This window comes from Planococcus citri, chromosome 5 (assembly GCF_950023065.1).
Source record: "Planococcus citri chromosome 5, ihPlaCitr1.1, whole genome shotgun sequence".
NCBI classification, from domain to species: Eukaryota; Metazoa; Arthropoda; class Insecta; order Hemiptera; family Pseudococcidae; genus Planococcus; species Planococcus citri.
In genome coordinates this window covers 18852795-18880734 of record NC_088681.1, presented here as the reverse complement: position 1 = coordinate 18880734, position 27940 = coordinate 18852795, and the positions used below count along the sequence as shown (strand labels likewise).

General features: G+C 33.6%; 4 protein-coding genes across 4 annotated transcripts; 1 reads left to right on the top strand and 3 right to left on the bottom strand.

Moving 5' to 3' along the window:
* The first annotated feature begins 20 nt into the window (after positions 1-20).
* On the top strand, positions 21-7678 carry Ranbp21 (exportin-5-like protein Ranbp21). The gene is made up of 3 exons (XM_065367834.1): positions 21-3221; positions 6046-6531; positions 6611-7678. The coding sequence occupies exons 1-3, from the start codon at positions 305-307 to the stop codon at positions 6793-6795; spliced, it is 3588 nt and encodes a 1195-aa protein (XP_065223906.1). The 5' UTR covers positions 21-304; the 3' UTR covers positions 6796-7678.
* Positions 7679-17060: 9382 nt separating this feature from the next.
* On the bottom strand, positions 17061-20544 carry LOC135848064 (ribonuclease T2-like). The gene is made up of 5 exons (XM_065367839.1): positions 20415-20544; positions 18599-18881; positions 18209-18470; positions 17741-18116; positions 17061-17655 (listed from the first exon to the last, which is right to left on the bottom strand). Exons 2-5 carry the CDS (start codon positions 18609-18611, stop codon positions 17527-17529), a joined length of 780 nt encoding a protein of 259 aa, XP_065223911.1. The 5' UTR covers positions 18612-18881; positions 20415-20544; the 3' UTR covers positions 17061-17526.
* LOC135848062 (ribonuclease T2-like) lies at positions 20243-22097 on the bottom strand. The gene is made up of 5 exons (XM_065367837.1): positions 21997-22097; positions 21591-21911; positions 21239-21518; positions 20788-21154; positions 20243-20705 (listed from the first exon to the last, which is right to left on the bottom strand). Exons 2-5 carry the CDS (start codon positions 21610-21612, stop codon positions 20565-20567), a joined length of 810 nt encoding a protein of 269 aa, XP_065223909.1. The 5' UTR covers positions 21613-21911; positions 21997-22097; the 3' UTR covers positions 20243-20564.
* A 1343-nt stretch (positions 22098-23440) lies between these two features.
* LOC135848761 (ribonuclease T2-like) lies at positions 23441-26709 on the bottom strand. The gene is made up of 4 exons (XM_065368748.1): positions 26548-26709; positions 25859-26129; positions 25117-25480; positions 23441-25028 (listed from the first exon to the last, which is right to left on the bottom strand). Exons 1-4 carry the CDS (start codon positions 26588-26590, stop codon positions 24849-24851), a joined length of 858 nt encoding a protein of 285 aa, XP_065224820.1. The 5' UTR covers positions 26591-26709; the 3' UTR covers positions 23441-24848.
* Positions 26710-27940: the final 1231 nt, after the last annotated feature.

Sequence of the window (27940 nt, the reverse complement as noted above, 5' to 3'; positions counted from 1 at the left end):
TCAATTATCGAATGCGTATAATTTTTTTTTCAAATTTCAAACACGTGAAATGCTTTTACAATACGCCCCCAAAATTTGAGTTTATTTTCTTTGTGTACAAATGAATTTTTCGCAATGCGTTTGTGCGATTCGAACGTGTAGATATCATGTGATGTAGATTGAAAATTGAGGTGTGCTTGTGTTTTACCGGAATAACGTCGCAGTGAAAATGAATTAGTTAAACCATGTGATTGCATCATCAAGTTAGAAGAAAAACCTACGATAAGTTTTGAATCCGCATCTCGAATTCGAGCAGCCAGCTACGATGGATAATCAAGAAATCATCAACATCTCGAATCAATTAGCTCAGGCTGTCGAAGCAGCTCTAAATCCCGAAGTACCTCCGGATAAACGTCAGCAGGCGTACAACGCTTGCGAAGAATTCAAAGAGAAATCTCCGCTATGTATCCAGTGTTCGGTGTATCTTTCGCTGCATGGTTCGCATCTCGTACGTCATTTCGGTCTCCAGTTGATGGAATATTGCGTCAAATACAAATGGTACGGTATAGATCAATCGCAGAAAATATCCATCAAAGATGTAACCATGTCTTTGCTGCAATCTTGCGAAGGTGATTTCATTCATCATATTCATCTACGCGATGCTTTATCTCGCGTTATAGTCGAAATGATAAAACGCGAATGGCCCCAGCATTGGCCAGATTTGCTACCCGAGTTATTCGCTATCGCTGCAAAAGGTCATATACAAGCTGAAACCGTACTGCTTATATTTTTAAGATTTATCGAAGATATTGTAGTTTTACAGACGTTAGAGTACGCCCAACGTAGAAAAGATTTATACCAACACTTAGTCCTCGAGTTGGAGAACGTGTTCACGTTTTTACTCAATTTAATGGCGCAGCATTACAAGCTAAATGTTCCTGAAAGCGTTCGAGTCATCAATTTATCGCTCAAGTTGGTCAGCGAGATCGTAGAATTCGCTTTCATAAATCGTATCGCTGCTGAAGAAACTAGACTGTTACCCGTCTTGTGTGGGTTCTTAGCTGATGAGAATTTTCAACTAGAAACAGCCGAGTGTTTAAATCGTATCGCTACGAAGAAAGGCAAAGCCGAAGATAAAAAAATCATTTGCAAGTTATTATTCAGTTCTACGTTGGTAAACGATATATCGAGAATTAATTTATTACTCCAGAATGGAACTTTAAACGAACGTAATTATTTATTTGTGAAGAAAATATCCGAGTTATTATGTTCGTTATGTAATCTATTATGCAGCGTGATCAAAAACGATAACGATAGCTTATACGAATTTATCAAATTAGAGAATATGATTCTATTATTGGAGATTTTAACCACCCTGTGTAATCATCCTTCGTTAGTTGTAGCTTTCAACGTTAACTGCGGCTGGACTGTTATATTCAAGCACGGAATCATCAACAAAGATGCTAACGTACTGAACTACGTTACCAAATGGGTTACTAATGTTACATCGAAGATCATTCGTATACCTTACAATCCGGAAAACGCTGTGCCAATGTTTCAAGAAAGCTATAAATATCTCGTATTCGATTTCGATTCCGAAGAATCCTTCGCTACGTTCTACTATCGTTTCAGAGTCGAATTACTCGAAGCTTTCCGCCATCTGACAGCCATCGCTCCGATGGTAACGTTCTCTTGCATCGAACAATGGCTTATGACCAGAATACACGAAACATCGTTCAACTTGAACGCTTACCAGTCAATATATTCAATCGCTTATCTCGAATGGGAAGGCATAGCCGCATTACTCGACACCATCGTCGGTCATTTGCCCAAAAATCACGCTATTCCTCTCGAACGAAGCTTACAGTTATTAGATTTGTGCTTGAATCTGAAACCATCAGATCCGGGCGTACTGTCGTTCGTTTTATCTTGCATATCGGTGTTTATTTATTTCGTCGACGCGTCTCCGGCCGAAGTACAAAGCTCGTATATGCCTCGCGTACTCCATAAAGTATTCTCTACGTTGACATTCGAGATACCCGGCCAAACCAAGCTGACCAGATCCAAGAACGTGCGTAATTTACGCCGTCACGCCGCCTGTATGTTGGTGAAATTGGGCCAGAAATATCCGATGTTGTTTTTACCATTCTTCGATAACATCAAGAAAGCCTTCAATGATTTGAAACAAGATACGAATCAACTGTATAAAATGGAGATCGTTTTGTTTCTGGAAGCCATGCTGTCTATTAATAACGCTTTCTGCGAATACGAACGCCAAAGTCAGTTCATCAGCGAGGTGTTCGCCGAAGTGAAAAATTTCTGGGCTAAATTAAGCTCCGAAGTATTCAACGATTACTCGAAATTCGCCTCATTCATCGGGCTCGACAGTAAATCATCCAGCGAAGAAGATATCTTCATGAAGAATCGAGGCGAACTTATGTACTGCGTCGATATCATCGTAGCTGTAATTAAACGATCGTCTTGGCCCGAATCGAAAGAAAAAGCCATCAACGGAGGCTTCGTAGTTGGTTACGAAGGAGACCAACCTATTTACAAGAATCCAGCTACTCCTCACTTGCTGGAAGCTCTACCCGGTGTATTTTCCTTAATTAAAGCCTTCCATTCGTTATGGTCTCCAGAAGGCAAATTCAAACTGCATTCGGATTACGCTAAAGTACACGAATTAACTGAATCCGAATTGAAGTCATTATTCGGCGGTCACCTGAGCCAAAAACCGGAGTTCAACTCGCTCGATCCGGTCCCAGCTGTCAACGCTTTCGCTAAAATGCAAAATTTCCTGCTCGCATTGTACGAGTCTTGCTACACGGTGATTACGAAAGCGTGCCAGAACCTCGGATACTTTTTCTACGAGTTGCCCAATTTCGCTCCTAGTTTCGCTGCTTCGGTATTCTGTAATATTGATTCGATCCCTGATTACCGGTTACGAGTGATGGTGAAGCAGTTCATGAAACCGTTCATATATTGTTGCCCGGCTTCCAAATACGACGATATACTGATGCCTATTTTCGCGTACTTCACGTCGTATATGTTCGAAAGACTGTCTAATAAATGGAAATATCTCAAAGAATGCCGAGAAAGTGGTAAGCTGAAGGATGACGATGAGGAAGATAGCAAGGAAGTAGTCGAAGATCTCATCAACACGTTGCTGTCTCGAGAATACATGGATGTTATTAAAGCTATGCTACTCAAGTTTACATTATCTGACCTGAAATCGTGTAATGGTGAGTATCAGCTGTGTTGATATATGTACTTTTTTTTTGAAAGGTATTTCACGTTATCGGTAGACCTTCTGATAGATTTAGATAGGTCAATGACGAAAGGGAATCTGCTATACGAGTTGTAATGGTGTTTGTTTTTCAAGCATTACGTTTCTTTTTCGTTATCAAAAATGCAATTTGGATACGATTTTATGTGCGGTGTTATCTGTATCGTGACGCGGTGAAATTAACGCGCATTTTGATTAGGTATCGAAGAAAAAAAACCTATTCGATTGAATTTTTGTACGTAATTTATTCTGAATTGTGACGTAGTTTTGAAATCGAACAGGGCTCGTACTCGATTACTTTTCAAGTAACTACCTCATTAAAAGAGTAAGGTTTTGATTACTTTTTCAAGATTTTGATTACTAAAATTACCTATTTTGTTTTCAATTTTCAAAAATTCAATTCGAAATTGTCAAAAAGTGTTGCTTGTTCACCAAAATTGCTAAAAATTATCGTTTGCAAAAAGTTTCAAATGTCTTATTTTTTTTCAAAAATTGTCAAAAAGCCAATGAAGTCTCGTTCTTATTGACAAAAATTCTCGCTTTTTACAAATCTGTTTAAATTTTTTTTTACCAAAAAATTTCAAATAGAAAATTTTTTTAAAAATTACTAAAAAATTATTTTTTTTCAAAAATTGTTTTAAAATCTCACTTTTTTGTATTGAGGTTGCACAAAACCTCGTTTTTTTGATAAAATTGCTAAAAAAAACTAGCTTTTTGAACCAAAATATCGAAAAAAAGTGATTTTTTTTCTCCAAAAATTCTAAAACGTTTCTACTTTTTGGTGAAATTAACAAATTTTGATTTTTTGACAAAAATTCTCGCTCTTTAGCGAAATTGCCAAATATTTTCATTTCTCTCTCCCCCCCCCCCTCAAAAAAATAACCAAAATTCTCACTTTTCACATAAAATCCCAAAAACTTTCGCTTTTTTAAAAATAAAAGTGTCACTTCTTCACCAATAATTTTTAAAAGGTCTTGCTTTTTGTTGAAATTGTCAAAGTCTTGATTTTTGCCCAAAAATTCTCGTCAGAACTTTGAATTTTCGTTTTCTGCGTAGTTGTTGTATTTGTAGTTTTTTTTGCAAAAAATTCCAAAAATGCCACTGTTTTCAAAAAAATTGTCTAAAAGTCTCACTTTTTGCCAAAAATTACAGAATTGTCGTTTTTTTGCAGAAATATTCTAAAAATTTTACCTCTTCGAATAAATTGCCCATAAGTCTTAATTTTTTTGCCAGAAATTGTCAAAAAAAAGCTGTTTCTTTTGCTAAATTGTAAGACTATTTTTTTTTTTTTTTTTTTTTTTTTAACAAGAATTGGTAATTTTATCATTAACCCCTCCCCCCCTCTCCCTCAAATTGATCAAAATTCTCACTTTTCACATAAAATTCCAACAAAAATTCCGAAACCTCTCGCTTTGTTGACCAAAAAATTGTCTTTTTTTGCAAAAAAAAAAGTGTCACTTCTTCGTCAACAATTTTCAAAAGGTCCTGCTTTTTGTTGGAATTGTCAAAGTCTTGATTTTTGCCAAAGAATTCTCGTCAAAACTTTAAATTTTCGTTTTCTGCAAAATTGTTGTAATGTGTTTTTTTTGCCAAAAATTTCAAAAATGTCTTTGTTTTCAAAAAAATTGTCTAAAAGTCTCACTTTTTTGCCAAAAATTACAGAATTGTTTTTTTTGCAGAAATATTCTAAAAGTTTTACGTCTTAGAATAAATTGTCCAGAAGTCTTAATTTTTTTTCCAGAAATTGCCAAAAAAAAGCTCTTTCTTTTACTAAAATTTATTGTAAGACTTGTTTTTTTTTAAAAAAACAAAAATTGGTAATCTTACCAGTAAACACCCCCCCCCCCCTCCTCCAAATTGACTAAAATTCTCACTTTTCACGTAAAATTCCAAAAAAAAATTCCAAAACCTCTCGCTTTTTTAACCAAAAAATTGTCTTTTTTTGCAAAAAAAGAAGTGTCACTTCTTCGCCAATAATTTTCAAAAGGTCCTGCTTTTTGTTAAAATTGGCAAAGTCTTGCTTTTTGCCGAAAAATTCTCGTCAAAACTTTAAATTTTCGTTTTCTGCACAATTGTTGCAATTGTGGTTTTTTTTTGAAAAAAATTACAGAATTGTCGTTTTTTTCGTTTTTTTTTTTTTTTTTGCAGAAATATTCTAAAAGTTTTACCTCTTGGAAAAAACTGTCCAGAAGTCGAACTTTCTTGCCAAAAATTGTCAAAAAATCTGTTTCTTTTGCTAAAATTGTAAAAGACTGTTTTTTTTCTTTTTCTTTTTTTTTAAATTAAAAATTGGTTATTTTATCAGTGAAAATTCTTACTTATTGATTTCCAAAATTGTCAAAAAGTTGGGAACTAGTTCAACTTTTTATTTCAGTTGGTAATTTTGTGGGTTTTTTTTTGTGATTGTTTGTGAATTATAATTTTTGGTTCTCATTTTTTGTGACTTTTTTGAATTGGAAAAAAATATTTCAGTTGACTTGAGATTCTTGAGGTAAAATTTTTTCTGAGAAGTGAAGAAGAAAAGAGTTTTCTTTGAATTTTCGAAAAAACGATAGTCCCAATTTCAATTTCTGGTCTTCGGATCCTGAAATCAAAAAATTTCTAAAATCAATAGAACTGTTTGATGTTATAAAATTTTAGGAAGTTCGCCTCTTTCGCTTCCAATTTTTTATTTTTATCATTACTACCTTTGTCCAGTTCATCTATGTTTTTCCGATCGTACAAAACAATGAATCTTAAAATAAAGACTAATCAATCTCTTTATTTATATTTTGTTCCAGGTACAGCCAACTCAAACGACGAACTCCCGTCTCCGCTGGGCTCGCAGTCAAATCTATCATACTCGACGAACATCTACGAAAGCCTCTCCGATCTGGGCATCAAATTCCTCCGATACGAGAGCACACGTTACGGTATTATAAGCTTCATCCTAAGCTCGATTTCCTGGCTAGACAGCACTCACAGCTTAAAAGCTACCTTCAAAGTTCCCGCCATCATGAAACAACTCTCAGCTGACGGAAACGTAACCCAAGAGTTAGCGGTTCAAACTCTAATCAGTCTATTGCAAGGGTTGCAATTACACGGTCAACACGACAGCAATCAAGGCAGCCTTTTAAACTGTGCCATTCAAGTCTACCTTCTGGTCAGGCCGCAGTATCCTCAAGTTCTGGAGATCATGACCATGGTACCTGGTATCAATATGGAAGATTTGCAGAAATTCGATCAAAAAGTATTGAAAATCGGTCCCCAGTCTAAAATAGATAAAGGTAAACGATAGAGAAATAATTTTACCAACTGTTGTATTTGTTATTTTACTAATGACAGGTGTTTTGTCTCGGATTTCAGGTATGAGAGAAATGTTTAAAAAACTCGTGAGCAATTTGATCGGTAAAAACATCGGACAGCTGTTTAAACGCAAAGAAACCATACGCGATTTACCCAGAATCGAGATAAATCGGCCAAAAGGTGAAAATATATTGAATTTGTCCGGCAACGAGAACGATATTGGAATAGCGAATTTTTTTAAATAATACGTTCTCACTCGTGTAACTCCCCCCCCCCACCCTTGCTCATCTCTCTATCCCAGCTCGTCTTCTCCTTATGAATTTTGTTATGTTTTGTATATTTATATTTTGTTATTTCGTTTACACGCACTCGGTATTTTTTTTTTCATTTTTTATTTTCGTGATGAAATTCGAAATCATTTTATATAATTTGAAGTAACGTTTAAAAAACGATCGTCGTGTGTATTTTAATTTCAAATGATGTCGCATTATTCGAATAGTACTTGAAAGTTTAGGTTGCAAAGATTCTTGTCGTATTGAAAAAACGATGGTTTTTTTTCCTCTGTAAAAAACTCATGTGATTTTTGTAATATTTTTACAAACGCCATTCCTGGAATTTTTTTTAGTTTATTTTCTGTGATTCCTATAAAAAGATGTTATTTTAAAGTACCTACCTACCTAAATCTGTGTAGTGTAAAGTGAACATGATGAACATTAATTTGAAATCGTATGTTTATAGCGGTGTTTATTGTTGTATGTACTACGTACTCGTCTCGTATGTCTATGTATACTATGATTATGTTCAGCCATCGAGCTGTGAAAATTAATTTAAAAATGTTAGTGAAATGTACCTTATTATACTATACCTTATATGAGTTATGTTGCCGCCAAGATTGAATAAGCTCGCTTGTTTCGAAATAAATTATTACGTCGTTTATTTATTCGCGTGTAAATTTTTCTTTTTGTAGTATTACCTATTGTGAATTTTCGTCGTGTTGAGCCTGGGCGATAACATGTGTATGGTGTGTGTGACCCGTAATACAAATCTAACTTAATTCGTTACTTATATATTTTGTTTTCTTTTATTTTATAGTTTTCGAAATATAGAATTTGTACTCGCGCGTTTCAATCGTTTTGCTTGGTTTTGTTCGATAATGCGAATTTCGAAGTGATTTAATTTTATTCGTAATTGCGAATTATTGTTTCACTTTTTTGGATGCGGGACTTGTATTCGGTTACTTTTCAAGTACATATTCAAATTACTAAAGATACTAAAAGAAATTTTTGGTTACTTTTTTTCTCGTGTCTTATCTTCTTTCTTTCTTTTTTCTTTTTTTTTTCAAACTTTCAAAAATTCATTTCAAAATCTCGCTTTCTACTCTACCTAAAGTTAAAGTTTTAAAAATCTCGTTCTTGAGCGATTGTTAGAAATTTTCGTTGGAAAAAAAATTCTAGTAGTTTTGATTTTTGCCAGAAATCATCAAAAGTACCCACTTTTTGGATAATCAAAATTCTCACTTTTTTACCTAAAATTGGCAAAAGTTTGTTTTTACCTAAAAACTGCAAACAAAAATGTCGTCTTTAGAAAGTAATTGCGGAGATTTTTTTTTTTGCCAATACTTACTCCAATACTAATTCCCAAAAATAGTCTGCTCCTTCTTGGAGGTTTCAAATTTTTGCTTTCAAACATCAATTATTACTTTTGCTTTTTAGCAAAATTATTCTTTTTTTCCAAAAGTTATCCAAAAGTTTCGCTTTTTTGCCAGAAGTTATCAAGTATTTTTTTCTTGCCAATAATTTCCAAAAAGTCTTGGTTTTGGCTAAAATTGTCAAAGTATTACATTTTATCAAAAATTTTCAAAAATTTTCGTTGTCTATCAAAATTGCGAAAAATTGTAGTTTTTTTTTGTAAAAAATTGCAAAAAGTCTCTTTTCTAAAAAATTCAACTTTTTAAAAATCAAAAACCAGAACATTTTATTTGTAATGTTTTTTCATGTTTTTTTTTCTGCTTGAACTAAAATATTTTGCTCACGTTTTGTAACTTTTTTTGGTTACTCTTTGATTACTTTTTCAGTCTTTTTTGGTTCCTGAGACTGAAATACCTAGTTACCTACTCTATGATCCTTTGCTATAATTCGATAAAACTGTCCAAACAAACGTTGTAGAGCATCAAAAGAGGAGCAAGTTTCATCCTGGAATGTTTTCTTCGAGTTGTCGTGGAAAGGGGGGGATTATGGCATACTGGACTGAAAGTATTAAGTCAGTAGAAAATTTACATTTTCCTTCCTATAATCTTGATTGATAAATGATGAAAAATCAACTTAATTCAACCAATGTGCCTTTTCTAATCTTTATCAGGTCGAAATGTGACTTGAAGTGAGAAATATAAAATGATTGACCCTTAATTCCAAAAAAGAGGGGGGGGAGGGTATTTTGACTAGAGCTGGAAATATAACAGACATACCGTGTGACATATCGTTTGTTAGGTTTTTAGGGATGCTGAATACGAATATCTGCTTAGTTTTTGAATTTGGCCCTTCCAATACCTGCTACAGACCCCCCCCCTCCAAACTTGCCTTCAAGATGAAAAAAAGTGTAATGTCGTGTGACATATCGTTTGTTGGGCTTTTGGGAATGCTGAGTCCGAATATGTGCTTAGGTTTTTGATCTGACCCTTCCAATCCCTACTACAGAGCCCCCCCCCAAACTGGTCCTCAAAATGAAAAAAATGATACTGTCATGTGACATATCGTTTGTTAGGTTTTTAGAGATGCAGAGTCCGAATATCTGCTTAGTTTTTTGGTCTGACCCATCCCTTCCCCACTACAGAGCCCTCCTACCTCAAACTGGTCCACAAAATGAAAAAAATTATACTGCTATGTGACATATCGTTTGTTAGGTTTTAAGGGATGCTGAGTCCGAATACCTGCTTAGTTTTCTGATCTGACCCTTCCAATCCCTACTACAGAGACAGACCCCCCCCAAGTGGTCCTCAAAATGAAAAAAATTATAATGTCGTGTGACATATCGTTTGTTATGTTCTTGGGGATGTAGAGTCCGAATCTCGGCTTAATTTTTTGATCTGACCCTTGCAACCCCCTCCACAAACACTCCAAATTGGTCCTCAAGATGAAAAAAAATTATGCTGCCGTCAGTGCCGTGTGACATATCGTTTGTTGGGTTCTTAGGGACACTAAATCCGAATCTCAGCTTAATTTTTTGATCTGACCCTTGCAACCCCCTCCACAAACACCCCAAATTGGTCCTGAAGATGAAAAAAAATTATGCTGCCGTGTGACATATCGTTTATTAGGTTTTTAGGGATGCAGAGTACGAATATTTGCTTAGTTTTTTGATCTGGCCCTTACAACCCCTTCAGGCACCTTAAATTGGTCCTCTAGATGAAAAAAATTATAATGTCGTGTGACATATCGTTTGTTAGGTTTTTAGGGATGGAAAGTCGGAATATCTGCTTAGTTTTTTGGTCTGACCCTTCCAATCCCTACTACAGACCACCCCTCCCCAACTGGTCCTCAAGATGGAAAATTTGTAATGTCGTGTGACATATCGTTTGTTAGGTGTTTGAGCATGCGGAGTCCGAATATCCGCTTAGTTTTTTGATCTGACCCTTGCAATCATTTCGGGCACTTCAGATTGGTGCTCAAGATGAAAAAAATGACAATTCCTTGCAATGCAGCAAATTGTTTATTCTTTATTGGGTTCTTTAAAGGACCAAGACTGAATTTATACATACTTAATTCGTTTTTAGATTTAACTCTCTCAACCCTCACCACAGCTAAGCATACCCTTGACTTTGAAAACTTCAAAAAAATAATAATGCTGTGTGATGTTGGTTTTTTTTTGGGGGGGGGGTGCAAATATTACATTAGTTTTTTTTATTTCACCCATTCCCCTTTCTCCTTTAATTTTGTACCTATCTGATCTAATAATAATTCTGACACTCAAAAAAAAAAAAATGATGGTTTTTCTGAACGTAAATTAAACGCATATTAGAAAATTAAAAAAAGAAGTGAATTAAGCGATTGCTTTATGCTTATTTGGTAAATTATTCGATCCATCAAATTTTATGCCAGCGCTGTAAAATTGTGACTGATAATGTATTGTAACGTTGTACCTACACATGTGTACATTTAATTCACTTCGTCCGCCAATCTTTATTCTAATCGTAAGTGAATTGCATGCGTAGGTATTTACGTAGGAACATGAGGTCTTATCAAATATGCTTACTGCTTACAACTCTTATGTTAAATGAGCTTCAGAATTATCTAAATAAATTATAACCTGCTGAGATAGCAAAATGAATATAATATGTAGGGTCACGGGTGGTTAGTTGTCAATAATTGTTAGTTGTCAAATTGCGTTTTTAAAAGGATACATGAACGCTATCTCCACGAAACCTTCATAATAACTTCATGCTATACCTACTAATGTTCCAACATGCAAAATTGGCTACATAGCTTTTTATTTGGGGATACAGTTTTGAAAAAAGTGATTTTACAGGTGCGAAGTTACACATGTTAAATTGGAACTTTTCGTTTTTAAACATCAAAAATATGTCAAAAGTAAATAAACTATACATCAATTTAAAGGAAATTTTATCACGGATTCAGTAATCACATGTTCAATTACAAAAAATTTTGAAATGAATAAAATTTTTTGGTGCAAAGATGAAAAACGAGAAGTTGTTAGTTGTCAAAAAAGGGAATATTGTTAGTTGTCAATGAGATAGTTTACCAAAATATGCATCAAAAAGGGGAAATATTTTTAGAAAATTATCTATTGCATTATTGAATCATTTTTTTTCTGCCTTTCATTCTATAAAACGAATAAAAAGTTGTATTGATCGATTTACCTACGCAAAAAAAAATCAAAGAATGACCAGTCAATTTTTAAGTCATTGATGGATATTTTTTCAAGTTTTTGGGTTTATCTAAAAGTTTAGTCCTTCTCACGTGTTATCTTTTTGAAAATTTTCGAAAATTGCATTGTAAGTTTTTTTAAAATCAATAGTGAATGCGTGTTTGACAACTTACAACAGGGGTGGTTGTTAGTTGTCACAAAAAAGTATCTCACTAAATCCACCATTAACTATTCATCACATGAACCAAAATTCAATTTTAAAAAAAGAAAACATGCGCAAAGAATCAAGCTTTCAAATGAGCCCAAAACCGCAAAAAAATATTCATAAATGGCTTCAGAAACTTCAAAAAACTTTTTTTTTTGACAACTAACCACCCGTGACCCTACTTGAATGAGCATGCAATATACATGAATATGATAACATGACAATAAAAAACTTACAGCACCAACTTCCGTTCATGAAATAAAAAATATAGTTTGTAAATGTATAAAAAAACAAAAAAAAATAAAAGTGAGATAGTTACACGTGTTAAATAAAAATGATTATAATTATACCAATTTTAATTCTGTCTTAAATTTGACTAGACCAGAAACTATGTACCTATAACTGGCTGGGTATACAATAAAGAGTGTGCACTTTGAAAGTCCAAAGTTCAAACGTGAGCTGGATACATAATAAGAGTTTCGTTGCAATTACTATTTCGAATAAGAAAAGAAGATTCACAGTTTTGTGGGACCAATCCCCTATCAAAACATAATTGTACTTCCATTAAGAACGTCTTATTAAGCAGCTGTACAAAAAGATAAAAAAATGGGAATGTGTTAATTATCTTATTTACCTACTGTAAAATAATTGAGATACCTGTACTTATTAGTTTAAATAGAATAATAATTTACCTACCTTACTGCAACTGCAAATTAATCGCGGAGAAACTTTAAAATGGTTCTCAAAACAATCAACGATGTCCTTTTTCTGATATGATGTTGAATCATTCGGATAAATCTTACAATTTTTTAACGCTTCTGTCACGTTATATTCTTTATACAAGTCCAATGTTTGTTGAAAATATTTCAGTTGAGTGTTAAGAAGCTTAAGTTCTAGGGCACAAATGCCATGTTTTGACCATTCGTGCTCCCAGAATCCGGAATTATTCCAGCAGTTATTCTTGGTTGGCCAATATTCCTCCATTTGATTTCGAATCGGATCTAGTTCAGTTTCGTTGAATGGCGATGAAGAGCAGTTCGTTATTTTATAGTTTCCTATTTTATTCGGCCTGTTTGGTTAAAACGCAACAATGTAGGTACCTACCTATTATTGATTATTAACATTCGCTTATAACTTATGCATCCTTCAGCAGGTGTCTTGTCTACACTCACCAAAATCCATGTATTGTCCAGCTATCTTCTGATAAATTACACTTATGAGTACAACTTTTTCCATTTTTAAGTGATTTGCAAAATGAAATAGGCCACGATACCGATAACATCAAGAAATCGAAGGGGAAAGAGTCAATTGATGATGGACGATTGAGTTTATAGCTCAAGTACTTTATAACACTGACTGCTAAAACTAATACGATTAATCCCAAAAATATGTGGCAAATGAGTTTCCTTCTTCTACGAACGAATTCGTTTATATTTTCACCTGTACCTATAATTATCATGCAACAAATTACTATAACGATGCGAGATTTCAAACGATAGGTAAATTATAAAAATAAGTAGGAATCGTGGGTACTTACAGCAATTAGACATCTTGAAATTTTTGGATTTTAAACGACACTTTGAACTCTCATTAATTAAAGTTATTTTCTATCATTGTTATTTTTTTTCTATTGAAAAGCATTTCTGAAGTTAGAGTTTATCGCATTCGCTTCTGAGAACACGTAATGAATACCTACTTACTGAATTATCAATGTCTTCTTGTCTAATCATTGTCACACAGGCGCACTTCGCGTTGCACCGCCTCTTTGCATTTTTAAAAAATTATTTGATACTTAGTTCTCGAAAGGAATGACTTTGAAAGCTCTAAAAATTGGAATAAAAATTTAAAAAAAAGCATTTACAGGTTTCAAAATCAAATCAATCAAAATTAGAAAAAATTTCGCATCTTTCGAACTTCTTCCTATCGAAAAATAGATCAAATTTTCAGCCAAAATTTCATTTTTTTGGCCGAAAGTGGCCATTTTGAAAGTGCAAAAATCAAAAGTAAGTATAGGTAGGTACTCGAAATTGGCCCTCTGAAAAATGAAGAACAAGATTTCACCAAATGGACCTAGAAATCTGAAAATTAGTGTAGTTTAATCCACCGAATCGATTAAAAATGGCTTCGAATGGTATCAAGCAGTTCTGGAGCTTCCGGCAAATTTTTGATAATTCAAATTCCCGAAAGATTTTGCCTGAGAAAGTTGTGAAGCTGAAATTTACTTTATACCTAACCAAATTTTAAACTGCTGAGCTGAGTTGACTGGAGTCTGGAGGGGGTTTCTAGCCATTCTGGAGCCACTTGCGATATAAGTATGTAGGTATTGAAAATTCAAAGGTCTGCATTTCGATACATTTTATGACATTTTTTGAGGAACTGAAATTTCACAATAATTGTAGGAGGCTCTCAATCAACCTGAAAGCAGTTTTGGTTTACTCGGCATGTTGAAATTAGTCTGAGTGTCTTATTTTACTCTAGTGTGGTCGATTGGTGACGGTTTCGAACCATTCTGGAGCTTCTAGCAAATTTTTGGTTTCTCAGTTTTCGAAAAAATGCCAAAACTTAATCATTGAAGAAAATTTTTAATTCGAACGAGCACAAAAACATTCTGATAGGTACTATAATAAGTGCCTAAATCGATCGAAAGCGTTGAAAACGCAGTAAATCCGAGTTTATAGGTGTTGAATTTCATTTTCACTCCAAGTAAACATTTTCGTTTTTTTTTTTTTTCGAAAACTGAGATCTTAAAATTTGCTGGAGGCTCCAGAACAGTTTGAAATCGTCATAAATCGACTCGGGAGTTGGAAAATAGGGTATAAATCAAACTTCAGTCTTCTGGGTCATTTTTCTAAAATTTTTATTTTTTAAAAATTTTTGACCCATAATGTAAATTTTTAAAAAAGATTCAAAAATGAAAAAAATGAATTTTAGCAGTCAAAAGTTCGGCTGAAAGTGTATTTTGAGGCTCTATTTCGATTCCCCTTTGTCTATCACAAAAATGTTTGGGTTGGTTGGGATATTTACTTTCTACGGTACCTTTTACTCGTCATATTGCCATTTAAAAACTAAAAATAAGCATTTCATTAAGAAGATAAGATTGAAAAAAATCTCAAAAAACTATCAGGATGTCCCTTGGTTGTGTCTAGCATCCGTGTAAGTTTGAAAAAATTCTGTTGAAAATTTCCAGAAATAGTCGGGGAGCCCACTTAAGGATAAATTGCACCCCCCCCCGTCGATCCTCCGGGACAACTTTTTTCTTAAAGGGGGAGTCCTAAGCAACATTTCTAGCCCTTGTACTCAAAAAAAAAAGTGGCCCTACTTACAAAATGGTGGCCATTTTGATTGACAGGTCAGCCGAAATCGCAGATTTTGCGTTCCAACATAGGACTTGCTCAACATTTTTCAAACTGTACAAAGGTAGATCGAAAGCAAAATTTCAAGTGCCAAAGTGCGTTTTTCGATTTTTGGTGAATTTTTGAAAATCAAATTTAGGCCAAAAATGTGGGAAAGTCAAAATTTTACCAAATTGACCAAGAAAGCTGTAATTTGGGATATACCCTATTTTCGACATGCCAAATCGATTGGAAACTGTTTCAAACATTGAAACTCGTAATTTCCACAAAATTTCACCAAAATGGAGTTGGAAAGCTGAAATTTATTCTGCAAACTAATTTCAATACGCTACGAAGTCAACTGCAGGGGAATTTCAAGTCGTTTTGGAGCATCCAGTCATTTTTTGAAAATTACTGGAGCCTCCAGTAGATTTTTGAAACTTTAAATGTTCACAAAATTTCATCAAATGGAGATGGAAAGCTGAAATTTACTCTACGCTCCAATTTTAACACCCTCTGAATACGACTTCAGGCGAGTCCAAATCATTTTGGAGCCTCCAGCGCCTTTTTGAAAATTACTGGAGCGTCCAGTAGATTTTGGAAACTTGAAATTCCCGCAACATTTTACCAAATGAAGTTGGCAAGCTAAAATTTACTTCGCAAACTAATTTCAATACGATATGAAGTCGACTACATGGTGGTTTCAAATGGTTTTAAATGGTTTTGAAGCTTCCAGCTTTTTCTTGGAAATTTCAATTTTCCAAAAAACACCATAAGACCTCTCGAAAAGTGACTGGATGCTCCAAAACGACTTGAAATCCTCCAGCAGACGAGTTCGTAGCGTAGTAAAATTAGTTTGCAGAATGAATTTTGACTTTCTAGTTTCTACCTGCGTTTGATGAAATTTTTAGGAAATTTTAAAGTTTCAAAAATCTACTGGAGGCTCCAGTAATTTTCAAAAAATCGCTGGATGCTCCAAAACGACTTGAAATTCTCCTGCAGTTGACTTCGTAGCGTATTGAAATTAGTTTGCAGAATAAATTTCAGCTTTCCAACTCCATTTTGGTGAAATTTTGTGGAAATTACGAGTTTCAAAGATCTACTGGAGGCTCCAGAACTGCTCAAAACGGGTTGAAACAGTTTCCAATCGATTTGGCATGTCGAAAATAGGGTATATCCCAAATTTCAGCTTTCTTGGTCAATTTGGTAAAATTTTGACTTTCCCACATTTTTGGCCTAAATTTGATTTTCAAAAATTCACCAAAAATCGAAAAACGCACTTTGGCACTTGAAATTTTGGCAGGTGATAAATTTTTGCTTGATCTTTCGATCTACCTTGTACAGTTTGAAATATGTTGAGCAAGTCCTATGTTGGAACGCAAAATCTGCGATTTCGGCTGACCTGTCAATCAAAATGGCCACCATTTTGTAAGTAGGGCCACTTTTTTTTTGAGTACAAGGGCTAAAAATGTTGCTTAGGACTCCCCCTTTAAGAAAAAAGTTGTCCCGGAGGATCGACGGGGGGGGGTGCAATTTATCCTTAAGTGGGCTCCCCGACTAAAATAAACTGTCAATTTTACCTATTTTGGAGGGATTACCTATGAGTAATTTAGCGATCTGGAAGGTTGAGATGGAAATAGAGATGTAAATTAATACTTGCAGTTTCTAGAAATATGCTACTCATTCGAAACACCCAGCTTTATGAATTCATTCAAGAGTTTGACAATTTACTTATCGGTAAAAAACGTTCATTATAGATGGTTTTTTTTTCTAGAAAATCGCTCACATGCGGGACCGGATGTTCCGAATGAATATTTCTAGAAACTACGAGCATTAATTTACATCTCCAGTTACATCTTCGATTGAAAAATATGCGGCATTCTTCTGAGAAAGCAGACGTGTACGAGATGGTTTTACCCAAGGCCCAAACGCAAATTAAATTCATATCATACTTATTATCTATCAAAAATTTGAAGAAAATCTAACGTTGTGTGTAATTCACTTCCTCTTATGGTCATTAATATTACGTAGAATGCATTTGCATATCTATTAGATAATTTAGGTAATTTGCAAAATATGAGATTATAAAACATGGGTGCTTAAAACTCTTATATTCGAAATTCAGAAACATCTCAATAAATTATAAATTACAACCTGCCGAGTTGGCACAACGAAAAATGAATTATGATAAACTAGGAAGAACAAAATCAGGCTTAGGTATTCAGTACCTAGACCTATTACAGTTTTAATCAATAAAATAAAAATACGTACAAAAAGATAAAATAACAAGTAGGTAATAAAAACATTTTACGCCAATATGTACCTACTTACTCATAAAAAGAAAATGTTATTCTAACTATACAAAATAAAATACTTCGCGGATCAAAAATCAAAAATAAATAAATAGGTAAAAAACATTTAAATTGAATTAAAATGAGAAATGATATCTATTAATTATTCCTACTTCAATTCTGTCTTAAATTTGACTAGACGAGAACGTAGCTTTAGACAGCACAGAGACCCGATATACTTAACCAAAGGTGAATTTTACCTACTGTTCAAAGTTGAGCTGGATATATAAGACTTCCGTTACAATTATCTTTTTGGGCAGAAAAAGTCTTACAGTCTTGCAAAATCAATTCTTTATTAAAACAGAGCCTGATCTCCTCTAAGAACGTCTTATTACCCTGTTCAAAAAGAAAATGAGAATTTTTAAATTCAATAATATTATTTACCTACGTAAAATAATCTATAAATAGGAGTGTAATTTACTTTACGAGTTTTGCAAGATAACTGCGGAGACACATTGAAATGGTTCGAAAAACAATCTACGATGTCGTCTTTCTGATATAATGTCGAATCATTCGGATGAATATTACACTCTCTTAACGCTTCTGTCACATTATACTCTTTATACAATTCCAAAGTCCGTTGAAAATATTTCAGTTGAGTGTTGAGTGGCTCGAGTTGTAAGGCACAAGTTCCATGTTTTGACCATTCATGCTCCCAGAATCCGGAATTGTTGTAGCAGTTATTCTTGGTTGGCCAATATTCTTCCATTTGATATCGAATCGATTCTATTTCAGTATCGTTGAACGGTGATTTAGAGCAGTGGCTTAACTCAACACTTCTATTATTTTTATTCGGCCTGTAATTTGGTAAAAACATGAGGTGTAGGTGATTAGGTACCTACTAACACTCATAATATAGTACGTAAGGGCTATGGCTAGGTACACTCACCAAAATCCATGTATTATCCAGTTGTCTTCTGACACACACTTATGAGTGCAATTTTTTTCCTTTTTAAACGATCTGCAAAATGAAATGGGCCATGTCACCGATAATACCAAATAATCCAAGGTTTTATTTGATGATGGTGATGGTTGAACGGGTTTGTAGCTGAAGTACTTTATGACACTTATTGCTAAAACTGTCGCAATTAATCCCAAAAATATAAGGCAAAGGAGTTTGCTTTTATCACGATCACGAACATTAATATCACCTATAAGTCAATTATTTTGCAACGAATTAGGTAGGTAGGTAAGTAGGTAACTATTGAGCATGTAAAATTTCAAACGATAAATTAGAAAAATATAAGGTAAACTAGGCCTATGAGCTATATGCACTTACAGCAATTAGACATCTTGAAATTTTTGAAGGAATACGAAACTGGTTTGTGTAAATCCACGACACTTCGAATCTAATTAAAGTTATCGACTACTGCTGTTAATCTTCACATTAAAAATCATTCCTCTCGGTTCATCGCTTCTCAAAAACACGTGATTAGGTTTCCCATCGTCGGCACGGTAGATGCGCATCCGGTTCTCTCCGCCTCCCCCCCCCCTACGTATTGTTTCGTTATTTTTTGATGCCGGTAATTTTCGTGGTAAGTGGTAAAGTTTGACTTTGAAAGCTGCGAAAATTGGAATATAAAAATTAAATTAAAAATTGATCGCAATCAGTGATTTATGCTTTTTTTTAAATACATACGTACTTGATTAATAAAAATGATCAAAATAAGTCTTGGAACTAATGTTCAACCCCCCCCCCCCCCCTCCTGAGACCAAATTTCGCCGTTTCATGCCATTCTGGAGCCTCCAGCGCGATTTTCAATTTGTCCAGAATTTTGAATTTGCTCCAGAAGGCGTAAATATCAACTTGGGCAGCTAAAAATCGAGTTGTACCTTATACTTGATCTGTTTAATGAGTCTATTCACATTTGAGCCGATTCCAAGGCGGACAATTTTCGCGAATCGTTGTATGTAGTCCAAAACCAACCATCGCGGGTACGAATTTCTCTGTTGCTGTCATTTTGGAGTCTCCAGTACAATTTTTTAAAATTCTGGAGCAGTTGAAAATGACGTTGGAGGCTACAGAATGGTTGTAAATGGAGAAATTTGGGAGGATGTGGGGGGGGGGGGTTGATATTAGTTTCAGGACTCATCTATTGTGATCATTTTTACTGATCAAATACGTGTTTTTTTTTTTTTAAAAAAAAGAGCATAAATAATCATTAAAAATGGTAAATTTTGAATTTTCAAATGTTTCCCAAAGATCGAAAAATAAATTTGAGCAGCTGAAATTTCGGTCATGGACGTTTTGAACCATGCTCTTTCCAGAAATCGTGGTCGCGATCAAAATAGAAAGCAGGCATCTGGAGATGTTTCCTTGTGAGCACTAGGTCTCTCAATCGTCTTGGCAGAGGTGGATTTAGGATTTTACACATGCCAGTTTTTCTCATCCATTAAATATTGAGGAAGCAGCTCACTGAAAAAGAGCACTAAATCAAAAATTCGTTTGCAACTTGTTGAATTTTTGGCTAATTTTACCGAAATTTCAAAATTAATAGCACGTTTGAAATATTAACTTCTCAGTTCCCATCTCAATAATGAAAGAGTTCAATTTTTTGAATCATGAATTTTCGAAGCTTTCGGTCCTTATTTCGCAGTTTGCTCTAGCTAATTTTTTTTCCAAAATTGAAATTTCAAGACAATTACTGCTCTAAAGTTTGAATAAATTAAACATGGTATTTAAAATTGATCCACGACATTGCAATTTCATTTTCATTTCAACGTTGATCATGCACAATTGCTGTTCATAATAGTTGCTGAAATGTATCATACGAGTATTACACTTCGAGTTTCAATTTCCAATTCATATCTTGGGAATTCGATATCATCAAAAGACTGAAAACTCTTATTCAAACTTCCAAAATCATCCCAACCAATAAAAAAAACTTTCAGACTGCGATACGAAAAAAAAAAAAAAATTAAAAAACAGCAAAATAAAACATTCATTTAAAAATATGAATTATTACAAAACTTTACAGATTGCACAGCAAAAAAAACTTCATTAAATTATTATAAAATAGGAATCGTATTTAAAAACAAAAATCTTTCGTGCATTAAAAAAAATATAATATTAAAAAATGAGATTCATACTTTACTTTTAGTGATTAAAAAAATGATGTCCTCATTTCAATGCTCGAGTTAATGGACGGTCATACCCCTGTCTTAAATTTGACTAGACCAAAAACTAGCTTCTGATGATAAATTGTAGCTTTAGGTACTGGGAAACCCACAAACCAAACACTTCTCTACACTTTGGGATCAACGTTGGCTGGAAATATAAAATCTTTCTCGCAATACTTCTGGACACGAAACATTTCGCAGTTTTGTATAGTAAAATTCTTAGTGATACAAAATCGTATCTCATCCAAAGTTGTCTTATTCCGCATCTGTAAAAAACAAAAAAAAAATGTTAATCTTCCAACTCGCGTAAAATAAGTAAATAACTGAAATATGTACAATAATAGTTACTTTTTTGCAAGATAGCTGCGGATGAGCGTTGAAATGTTTCTCAAAACAACTTATGAATTCGTCTTTCTTGTACAACTTGGAATCATCTGGATGAATACCGCAATCTTTTAACGCTTTAGTCACATTGTATTGTTTATAAAGCTCTAAAGTTCGTTGAAAATATTTCAGCTGCGTGTTTAACGATTCAATTTGTAAAGCACAAGCGCCATGTTTCTTCCACTCGTGCTTCCACAAAGAAGGATTAGTCCAATCGTTCAACTTGGTTGGCCAATATTCTTCCAACTCATCTCGAATCGGTTCAAGTTCGGTTTCGTTGAATCGTGATGGAGGGCAGCTCTTCGTTGAATAATCTTCGATTCTCTTCGGCCTGTTTGACAAAAATATGAGATGTATTACGAATGATTAATCAATAATCACTACAGCATCTAAAAATGGGTCTATATATGCTCACCAAAGCCCATGTATTAACCAATTATCTTCGTTTTTGGTCAAATTACACGCATCGGCAGCATTGGTTCCGTTATCAGTGCGAGCTCTGCAAAGTGAAATTGGCCACGACACAGCCAGCATAAAGAAATCAAAGGAAGTGGATTTAGACGATCTCTGAATTCCGGACGGATTGTAGTTGTAATACTTTATCACTCGTATGGCAAAAGCCAGGAAAATCAATCCCCAGAATATGCAACAGATGAGTATCCTTCTTCTGCGTACACTTTCATTTACACTCTCACCTGTAGAATATTACAAATTTACTGAAGATGTGAAATTATTACAAACGATGAATTAAAGAATATACTACTTACAACAAGTTTCCCAATTTGGCATATTGAAAATGATGGATTTTGAAATATAAATCTTCAAAATCTTCTCTTTCTGATCACGTAATCAGTTTCTCTCTTATCATGTTATCATTGTTTCTTTTTTCCGCATCGTCGCTTCTGTAAACACATGGTAAAGGGATTCCCAAACTTTACAAGCCAGTGACGTCACTGACGTCGTCAATGTCGTCGTGTCATCTTCGTTAAGTTTTTTTCGAAAAAAAAATATATATAAAATACTTTGAATTTGACCAAATTTGACAGCTTCTGCTTGGAAAATGTTAATCTACAATAAGTATTGGATGCCTGTTTTGAATACGAATTTCAAAGAATTAAAATTAATTAGCTATTAGGTTTATTCTTTTAAAAATTGCTAACACAGATTACTTACTTATTACTAGGTACCTATACTTAGTACCAAACCAACGACGCATCCATGGAAATATGATTTGATTTAGATTCAGTCGATCAAAATTTACACAATTTTATAATGTGAAATTCTATCAACGTTCATCAAATTATAACTGATTAGATTGAAAATCATTGAATGGATTTTAGCAATGAATTATGAAGTTTTATATTTTGATAATGTTAGATGTAGCGTGTCTTCTGATTCTGATACAAATTATTGATAGCCTACTTATATTAAATCACGATATTGTTGAATCAATTTTTATTAATCAAGTCCTGTTATGAAAAAAAACCACCGTACCCGTACTACGCATCACTTGAATGAAGTCCTTTTACTTATATTCATTCAATTTCAATTTTATGCCTACCATTACCTATGTAGTACATGTAAAATCACTTATTGGAAAAAATTTTCCAAATTTAAATCGTTATATTTTAAACACAAATTGCACTTCAACCTTATTTTCATTAATTAAATAATCACCTTTTTTCTGAAACAAAAATATTTAATATATGCAAATTCGATCTCTTACTTACATTCTGAATTCATAACCATCAAGTCTGGGCCAAAAAACGAAAAAAAAATCAAAATTTTATCAAGTTAACTTTATAGAATGCTGAAATTTACTATGTAAGTAGTGAGCACCCTATTTTCGACTCTTCTACAGCTTTCTCGATCAATTTGATGAAATCTTGTTCGCTATTTTTCAACTCTAAATAAAAATTGAATATAATTCTAGATAAAACGTTCAAAATAAAATAGGAATGATGAAGTGAATATAGGATGTTCAGTTAAAGTATTCGGTGCATTATCGCATTTGAAAGAATATGTATAGGTAGATAGTTATTTAGCACTTCATAGACATGACCAAATTATATTTTTTTGCTCATAGATAACTTTTGCGATTTGCGTAGCCTTGAGCAGAGTGAGGAATTTCGAAGGTACCAGACCTATGGTATATTAGAGACGCTCGCCGTTATAATTATCTACATATTTAAAGGCATGTTACCTAAATTTTTCAAAATAGAAACGGCTCCGATTGATAATTGAAATAACAAATCGAATTCTGAACGTTGAAGAAGCTATTAACTTCAATTTTGACAAAACTAATTACCTAAATTAGCATTGTAGCATCAAGTCTCTGCTTGTAATTCTAATTATCAAATTTATTAATTTTAACATTGGAATTGCGATGCGGTGCGATGCACTTACTGAAAATTGTTGGTACTTGTAATAGGTAGGTACCTACTTGCTAAATGATTGATCGAACTGTCTAATATACATTTTCAAGATTTTAGGGCATTAAGTACATTATGTGTTTTGAAAAATGGCATCGTTTTGTCAACGTTTTATTTCAATTTTCTTTATAAATGTAAATATTTTTTGCCATAAAAAAAAAACAAAAAAAAAAACAGAAAAAAAAAACAGTAAACATTAGAATTTTAATACATGGTACTCATAAATTGAACATAATGCACAACAAAAGAGATTAAGTACCTACCTATCTAAATAAAGGCAGGTAACTCGTAAACTAACAAGGGAACCTCTTGAGGTGTCACACTCCCATTCCAACGGGACCGCGATTTTTGGAAAGAGCATAGTCGAAAACCCCTAAAACCAAATTTTCAGCTGCCCAAGTTCATTTTTTGATTTTTGGCGAATTTTTGAAAATTCAAAACTGACTGTTTCTGGCGATTTATGCTTTTTATTTAAAAGTACGTACTTGATAAATAAAAATGGTCAAAATAAGTCCCAAAATTAATATTGATTACCCAAATCCAAATTTCACCATTTCCAGCCATTCTGGAGCCTCCAGCACGTTTTTCAATTTATCCAGAATTTTGAATTTGCTCCAGAAGAGCGTGAATATGAAGTTAGGCAGCTAAAAATCAAGTTGTATATTGCACCTGACCTGTTTAACGAGTTTATCCACATTTAAGCCGATTTTGAGGGTGACATCTGAAGAGTGGTTTTTTGAGGTGTCACTCTCTCGCTCCATAACGGCTGGAAATAGTAAAATTTGCGCTCCGGGGATTAGTTCTTGAAGAAATACAGCGATTCGCGCAAATTTCAAAATTTTCTTCAGAAACAATCATTTTTTGATTTTTTGGATTTTTTGATTTTGAAAAAAGCTGGTTAAAAAACCACTCTTGAGGTGTAATTCTCAAAATCGGCTCAAATGTAGATAAACTCGTTAAACAGGTCGAGTATAATGCACAGCTCGATTTTTAGCTGCCCAACTGCATATTCACGCCTTCTAGAGCAAATTCAAAATTCTGGAGAAATTGAAAAATCGCGCTGGAGGCTCCAGAATGGCTGGAAATGGTGAAATTTGGATTTGGGTAATCAATATTAGTTTTGGGACTTATTTTGACCGTTTTTACTGATCAAGTACCTACGTTCTTTTAAAAAAAAAACATAAATCGCCAAAAACAGTCAATTTTGAATTTTCAAAAATTCGCCAAAAATCGAAAAATGAACTTGGGCAGCTGAAAATTTGGTTTTGGAAAATTGCGGTCCCGTTCAAATCCGAGTGTGAAACCTCAAGAGGTTCCCTTGTAAGATAAATAAGAGACAAAATAATTTTTAAAAAAAATTATTCACAGATTTAAAAAAAATAAATAAATAAAAATGAGATTCATCATTGTACTCTGGCGAATAAAAATAATACGAATCCTTAATAGGTACCTAGATCTTTAAGAAACTAAATGTTAGGTATACTCTTGTCTTAAATTTGGTAATAAACCAAAAAAAATTTATGAAATGTTGCTGTTCCTCAACATATTTGAGGTAGACGAGTCTGAGTCTTTGTAAAACAGTATAATAGGTACCTACTCTTGTGCACTTGACGTTATATTTTCGCTTAGTGGGTATTTAAAATCTTCTTGACACGTCGAGTCCTCTTCGATTTGATAACCTGTGCAATTTTGTATGATGAAATCCTCAGAGAATGTGAAACAAAATCTTACTTCTTTCAAGATTACGATATTCTTTGATTTCTTTGAGTATATCTGTACAGAATGATATAATACAATTATTATTTGAAATGGTTATTAATGTGAAATAATTCGAATAATTTGAACACAAATAAATATTCACATTTTTACAAGACAACTGCGTATGAACATTGAAATGTTTCTGGAAACAATCGAGGAAATCGGCGCTGTTATAAAACTTTGAGTCATCTGGATGGATGTTACACTTTGCCAATGCTTCATTTACATCATATTTTTGATACAGTTCGAATGTTCGTTTAAAATAATCCGACGGAGAGTTAATTGCATTAGTTTGTAAGGGATAAATGCGGCCGTAAGTCAGCCACTGATGTTCCCAAAAACTCTTGTAGTCCCAACTGTTCATTTTATTCGGCCAGCATTTCATCATCTCTTCTAGAGTCGAACTAGCATTGCATTCGTTGAATGATATTAAAGATTTTGGTAGAAATTCTCCCTCTTTGCTCGGCCTGTTCAGAAAACACATTATGGGGCTTAAAGTGTGGTACTTAGTGGTGCAGAAAATAACGTTTAGTGTTTAATTCAATGATTTTTTTGGAATGATTGCAAATGAATTTTTTTTTCAAGTGATGACATATAAATTTTTTTGGAATCATTTCAAGCGAATTATTCGTGAGAAGTGTTGAATTCCTATGAATTTTTCTCAAGTGATTTCAAGTAAATTTTTCGTGATTTTTTTTTTTTAGTGTTTTTAGTGGTGAATTCTAATGATATTTTTTTCAAGTGATATGAAATAAGTATAAATTTTTGCCTAGTGGTTCATGATTTCATTTTTTTAAATTCAGATTTTTTTTTGAAAAGCATTTTGTGAGCATGTACATACTTACCAAAGTCCATGTATTATCCACTTTTCATCAGCTGTTAAATCACACACATCAGTAACTTTAGGAGCTGTTTTATTCGTTCGTAACAAGCAAACTGAAAGTGGCCATTCCACAGCGAGTATCAAATAATGTTGGGTTTGTGTTGATGGTAAGCTATCATAGAGTAGTAGTGCTATTCCGCAAAATATGAGAGCTAATGCCCCAATAACGCCGACAGCACCGAAGAGCATTTTTCTCCTACTAATTCCATTTTCATTTTTATCTATGACGATTTCTGTAAATATATGACGAAGAATTGCTAAAATTGCAATGTATGATACATATAATTTGAATTGATGTTAGTATATGAATTTTAGCTCGAGCGGTTATCCAAAAAAGTACTCAGAGGTGTTCCCATAATGACGCTCAATTTTTTAAAATAAAAATTATAGGTAAAATATGGACAGAATCGACGAATTTGGTCCAAATTCAGGTCTTTTGTGTAAATGGGCGTCTTTCAGCATGATGTAGGTATTGCGAGAAAAATTTTTTTTTGCCCAAAAATGACGAATTAAGAAGGGAAAAGTATTTGGTCTCAGAGATTTTAGATCTCAAGGACAAGCATCCACTGGTTGATTTAAAAATCTACATTATGCGAAGCAAATTATTTTGAACGATAAATTGTTAAATTTTAAATAGGTAGGTATACTTACGTTTCTCCATATTAGAAGACATATTTAAATTATTTATTGTCATTTTAGAAATTAACTTTATCAACACGCTTCGATATTTTCAAATTAATTTATGATTTGTAGTTCTCTTTTTCACACCGGCACCGTCACTTTTCATACCTCGCGATGAATTAATTGCGATCATTGAACAGGTTTGTTCGCATCTTTTTCGCATCGCTCGTTGTTTTTCGGAGATATTCGCGAGTAAACTAGTTTGCAAATCTGCAATATCTACTGAATAACTTAATACGTTTGAGTAAATATTTGGGAGAAAAAATACATAGGTAGTTAAATTAACAGCAATATAATGCTTCTCAGTAAAAAATTCAAATTCAAATTTTTTGTACGTAATTCTACACCTGTGTCGTAGAAATAAAAAAATAAAAGAAGCATAAATGATATTTGTCTACCTACTTATTGAATGATTCGACTTACCTATCAATCAGTTCTACGATGAAAAGAGGAGGAGTTGCAATAAGGCCATTTTTTGGCCCCAGATAATTATCGACTAGATCACTCTAAAAATGTTATAATAAATGTCCCAAATACGAATCCGTGGTTAGTTAACCCAAAATGCCCATTTTTTGGGCTCCAGGGGTTCCCAAAGTTGTGAATGAACGAAGAATTTTAGGAACCACTGAGTATGAATTTCAAATTTTTTTAGCTTGAAATATCTGTTTGGTCCTGATGAACGTTATGCGAGGAGATATTTTTATTTTCGATCCTCGGGAGTAGAAATTTGGGGAGGGGTTCAATTTTTGAAAATTTTGGAACCACCATTTTGATCCTATCCCTTCGAACCGCGCTATAAAGCTTTTTACAGTTTATTAGTATCTGAAAGACCTCCATTTTACCAAATTTTGAGTTCAATAAGAATTTTCTCGCTGGTACTCAAGAATCCAATTTTCCAATTTTTTGTAATTTCGATATTTTGGGAACCCCTGGGAAACTAGAAACAGCTGGGATTTGCGCCAAACGTAACGTTTTGAAGAATATACTCGATTACTCGTAGATGAAAATTCGAATCAAGCTCTCTGTATATTCGTAATTTTGAACCCTTTTTTTTAGAGCCCCCCCATTTTAGGCACCCCTAAAAAAGATATTTTTTCAAATAGATTGAAGAATTTACATTTGAAACACACTAGCAAGAGCACGATAATTTTTCATATGATTTTTCCTGTAACTTTCAAAATTGAGCTATTTTGGGTCAAATTCTGAGATTTTTACTATGTTGAAATCGTGATAACATGATTTTAAATCTCAGAATTTGACCCAAAATAGCTCAATTTTGAAAGTTATTTGACAATCATTCGAAAATCATCGAGCATGCACAATCATGCTGTGTTAGACTGTATTCAAGCACTATTGGGATATA

Excerpts from the sequence above, each read along its gene's own strand:
- Ranbp21 (XM_065367834.1), top strand. The coding sequence starts at position 305 with ATGGATAATCAAGAAATCATCAACATCTCGAATCAATTAGCTCAGGCT. Across the intron at positions 3,222-6,045 it reads TGACCTGAAATCGTGTAATG|GTACAGCCAACTCAAACGAC; the intron begins GTGAGTATCAGC and ends ATTTTGTTCCAG. Across the intron at positions 6,532-6,610 it reads CCAGTCTAAAATAGATAAAG|GTATGAGAGAAATGTTTAAA; the intron begins GTAAACGATAGA and ends CTCGGATTTCAG.
- LOC135848064 (XM_065367839.1), bottom strand. Across the intron at positions 18,117-18,208 it reads TGGATAATACATGGATTTTG|GCCGAATAAAAATAATAGAA; the intron begins GTGAGTGTACCT and ends ACCAAATTACAG. Across the intron at positions 17,656-17,740 it reads TATCTTGCAAAACTCGTAAA|GGTAATAAGACGTTCTTAGA; the intron begins GTAAATTACACT and ends CTTTTTGAACAG.
- LOC135848062 (XM_065367837.1), bottom strand. The coding sequence starts at position 21,612 with ATGCCAAATTGGGAAACTTGTT. Across the intron at positions 21,519-21,590 it reads GCCAAATTGGGAAACTTGTT|GTGAGAGTGTAAATGAAAGT; the intron begins GTAAGTAGTATA and ends AATATTCTACAG. Across the intron at positions 20,706-20,787 it reads CGCAGCTATCTTGCAAAAAA|ATGCGGAATAAGACAACTTT; the intron begins GTAACTATTATT and ends TGTTTTTTACAG.
- LOC135848761 (XM_065368748.1), bottom strand. The coding sequence starts at position 26,590 with ATGACAATAAATAATTTAAATATGTCTTCTAATATGGAGAAAC. Across the intron at positions 26,130-26,547 it reads GTCTTCTAATATGGAGAAAC|AAATCGTCATAGATAAAAAT; the intron begins GTAAGTATACCT and ends ATATATTTACAG. Across the intron at positions 25,029-25,116 it reads CGCAGTTGTCTTGTAAAAAT|ATATACTCAAAGAAATCAAA; the intron begins GTGAATATTTAT and ends CATTCTGTACAG.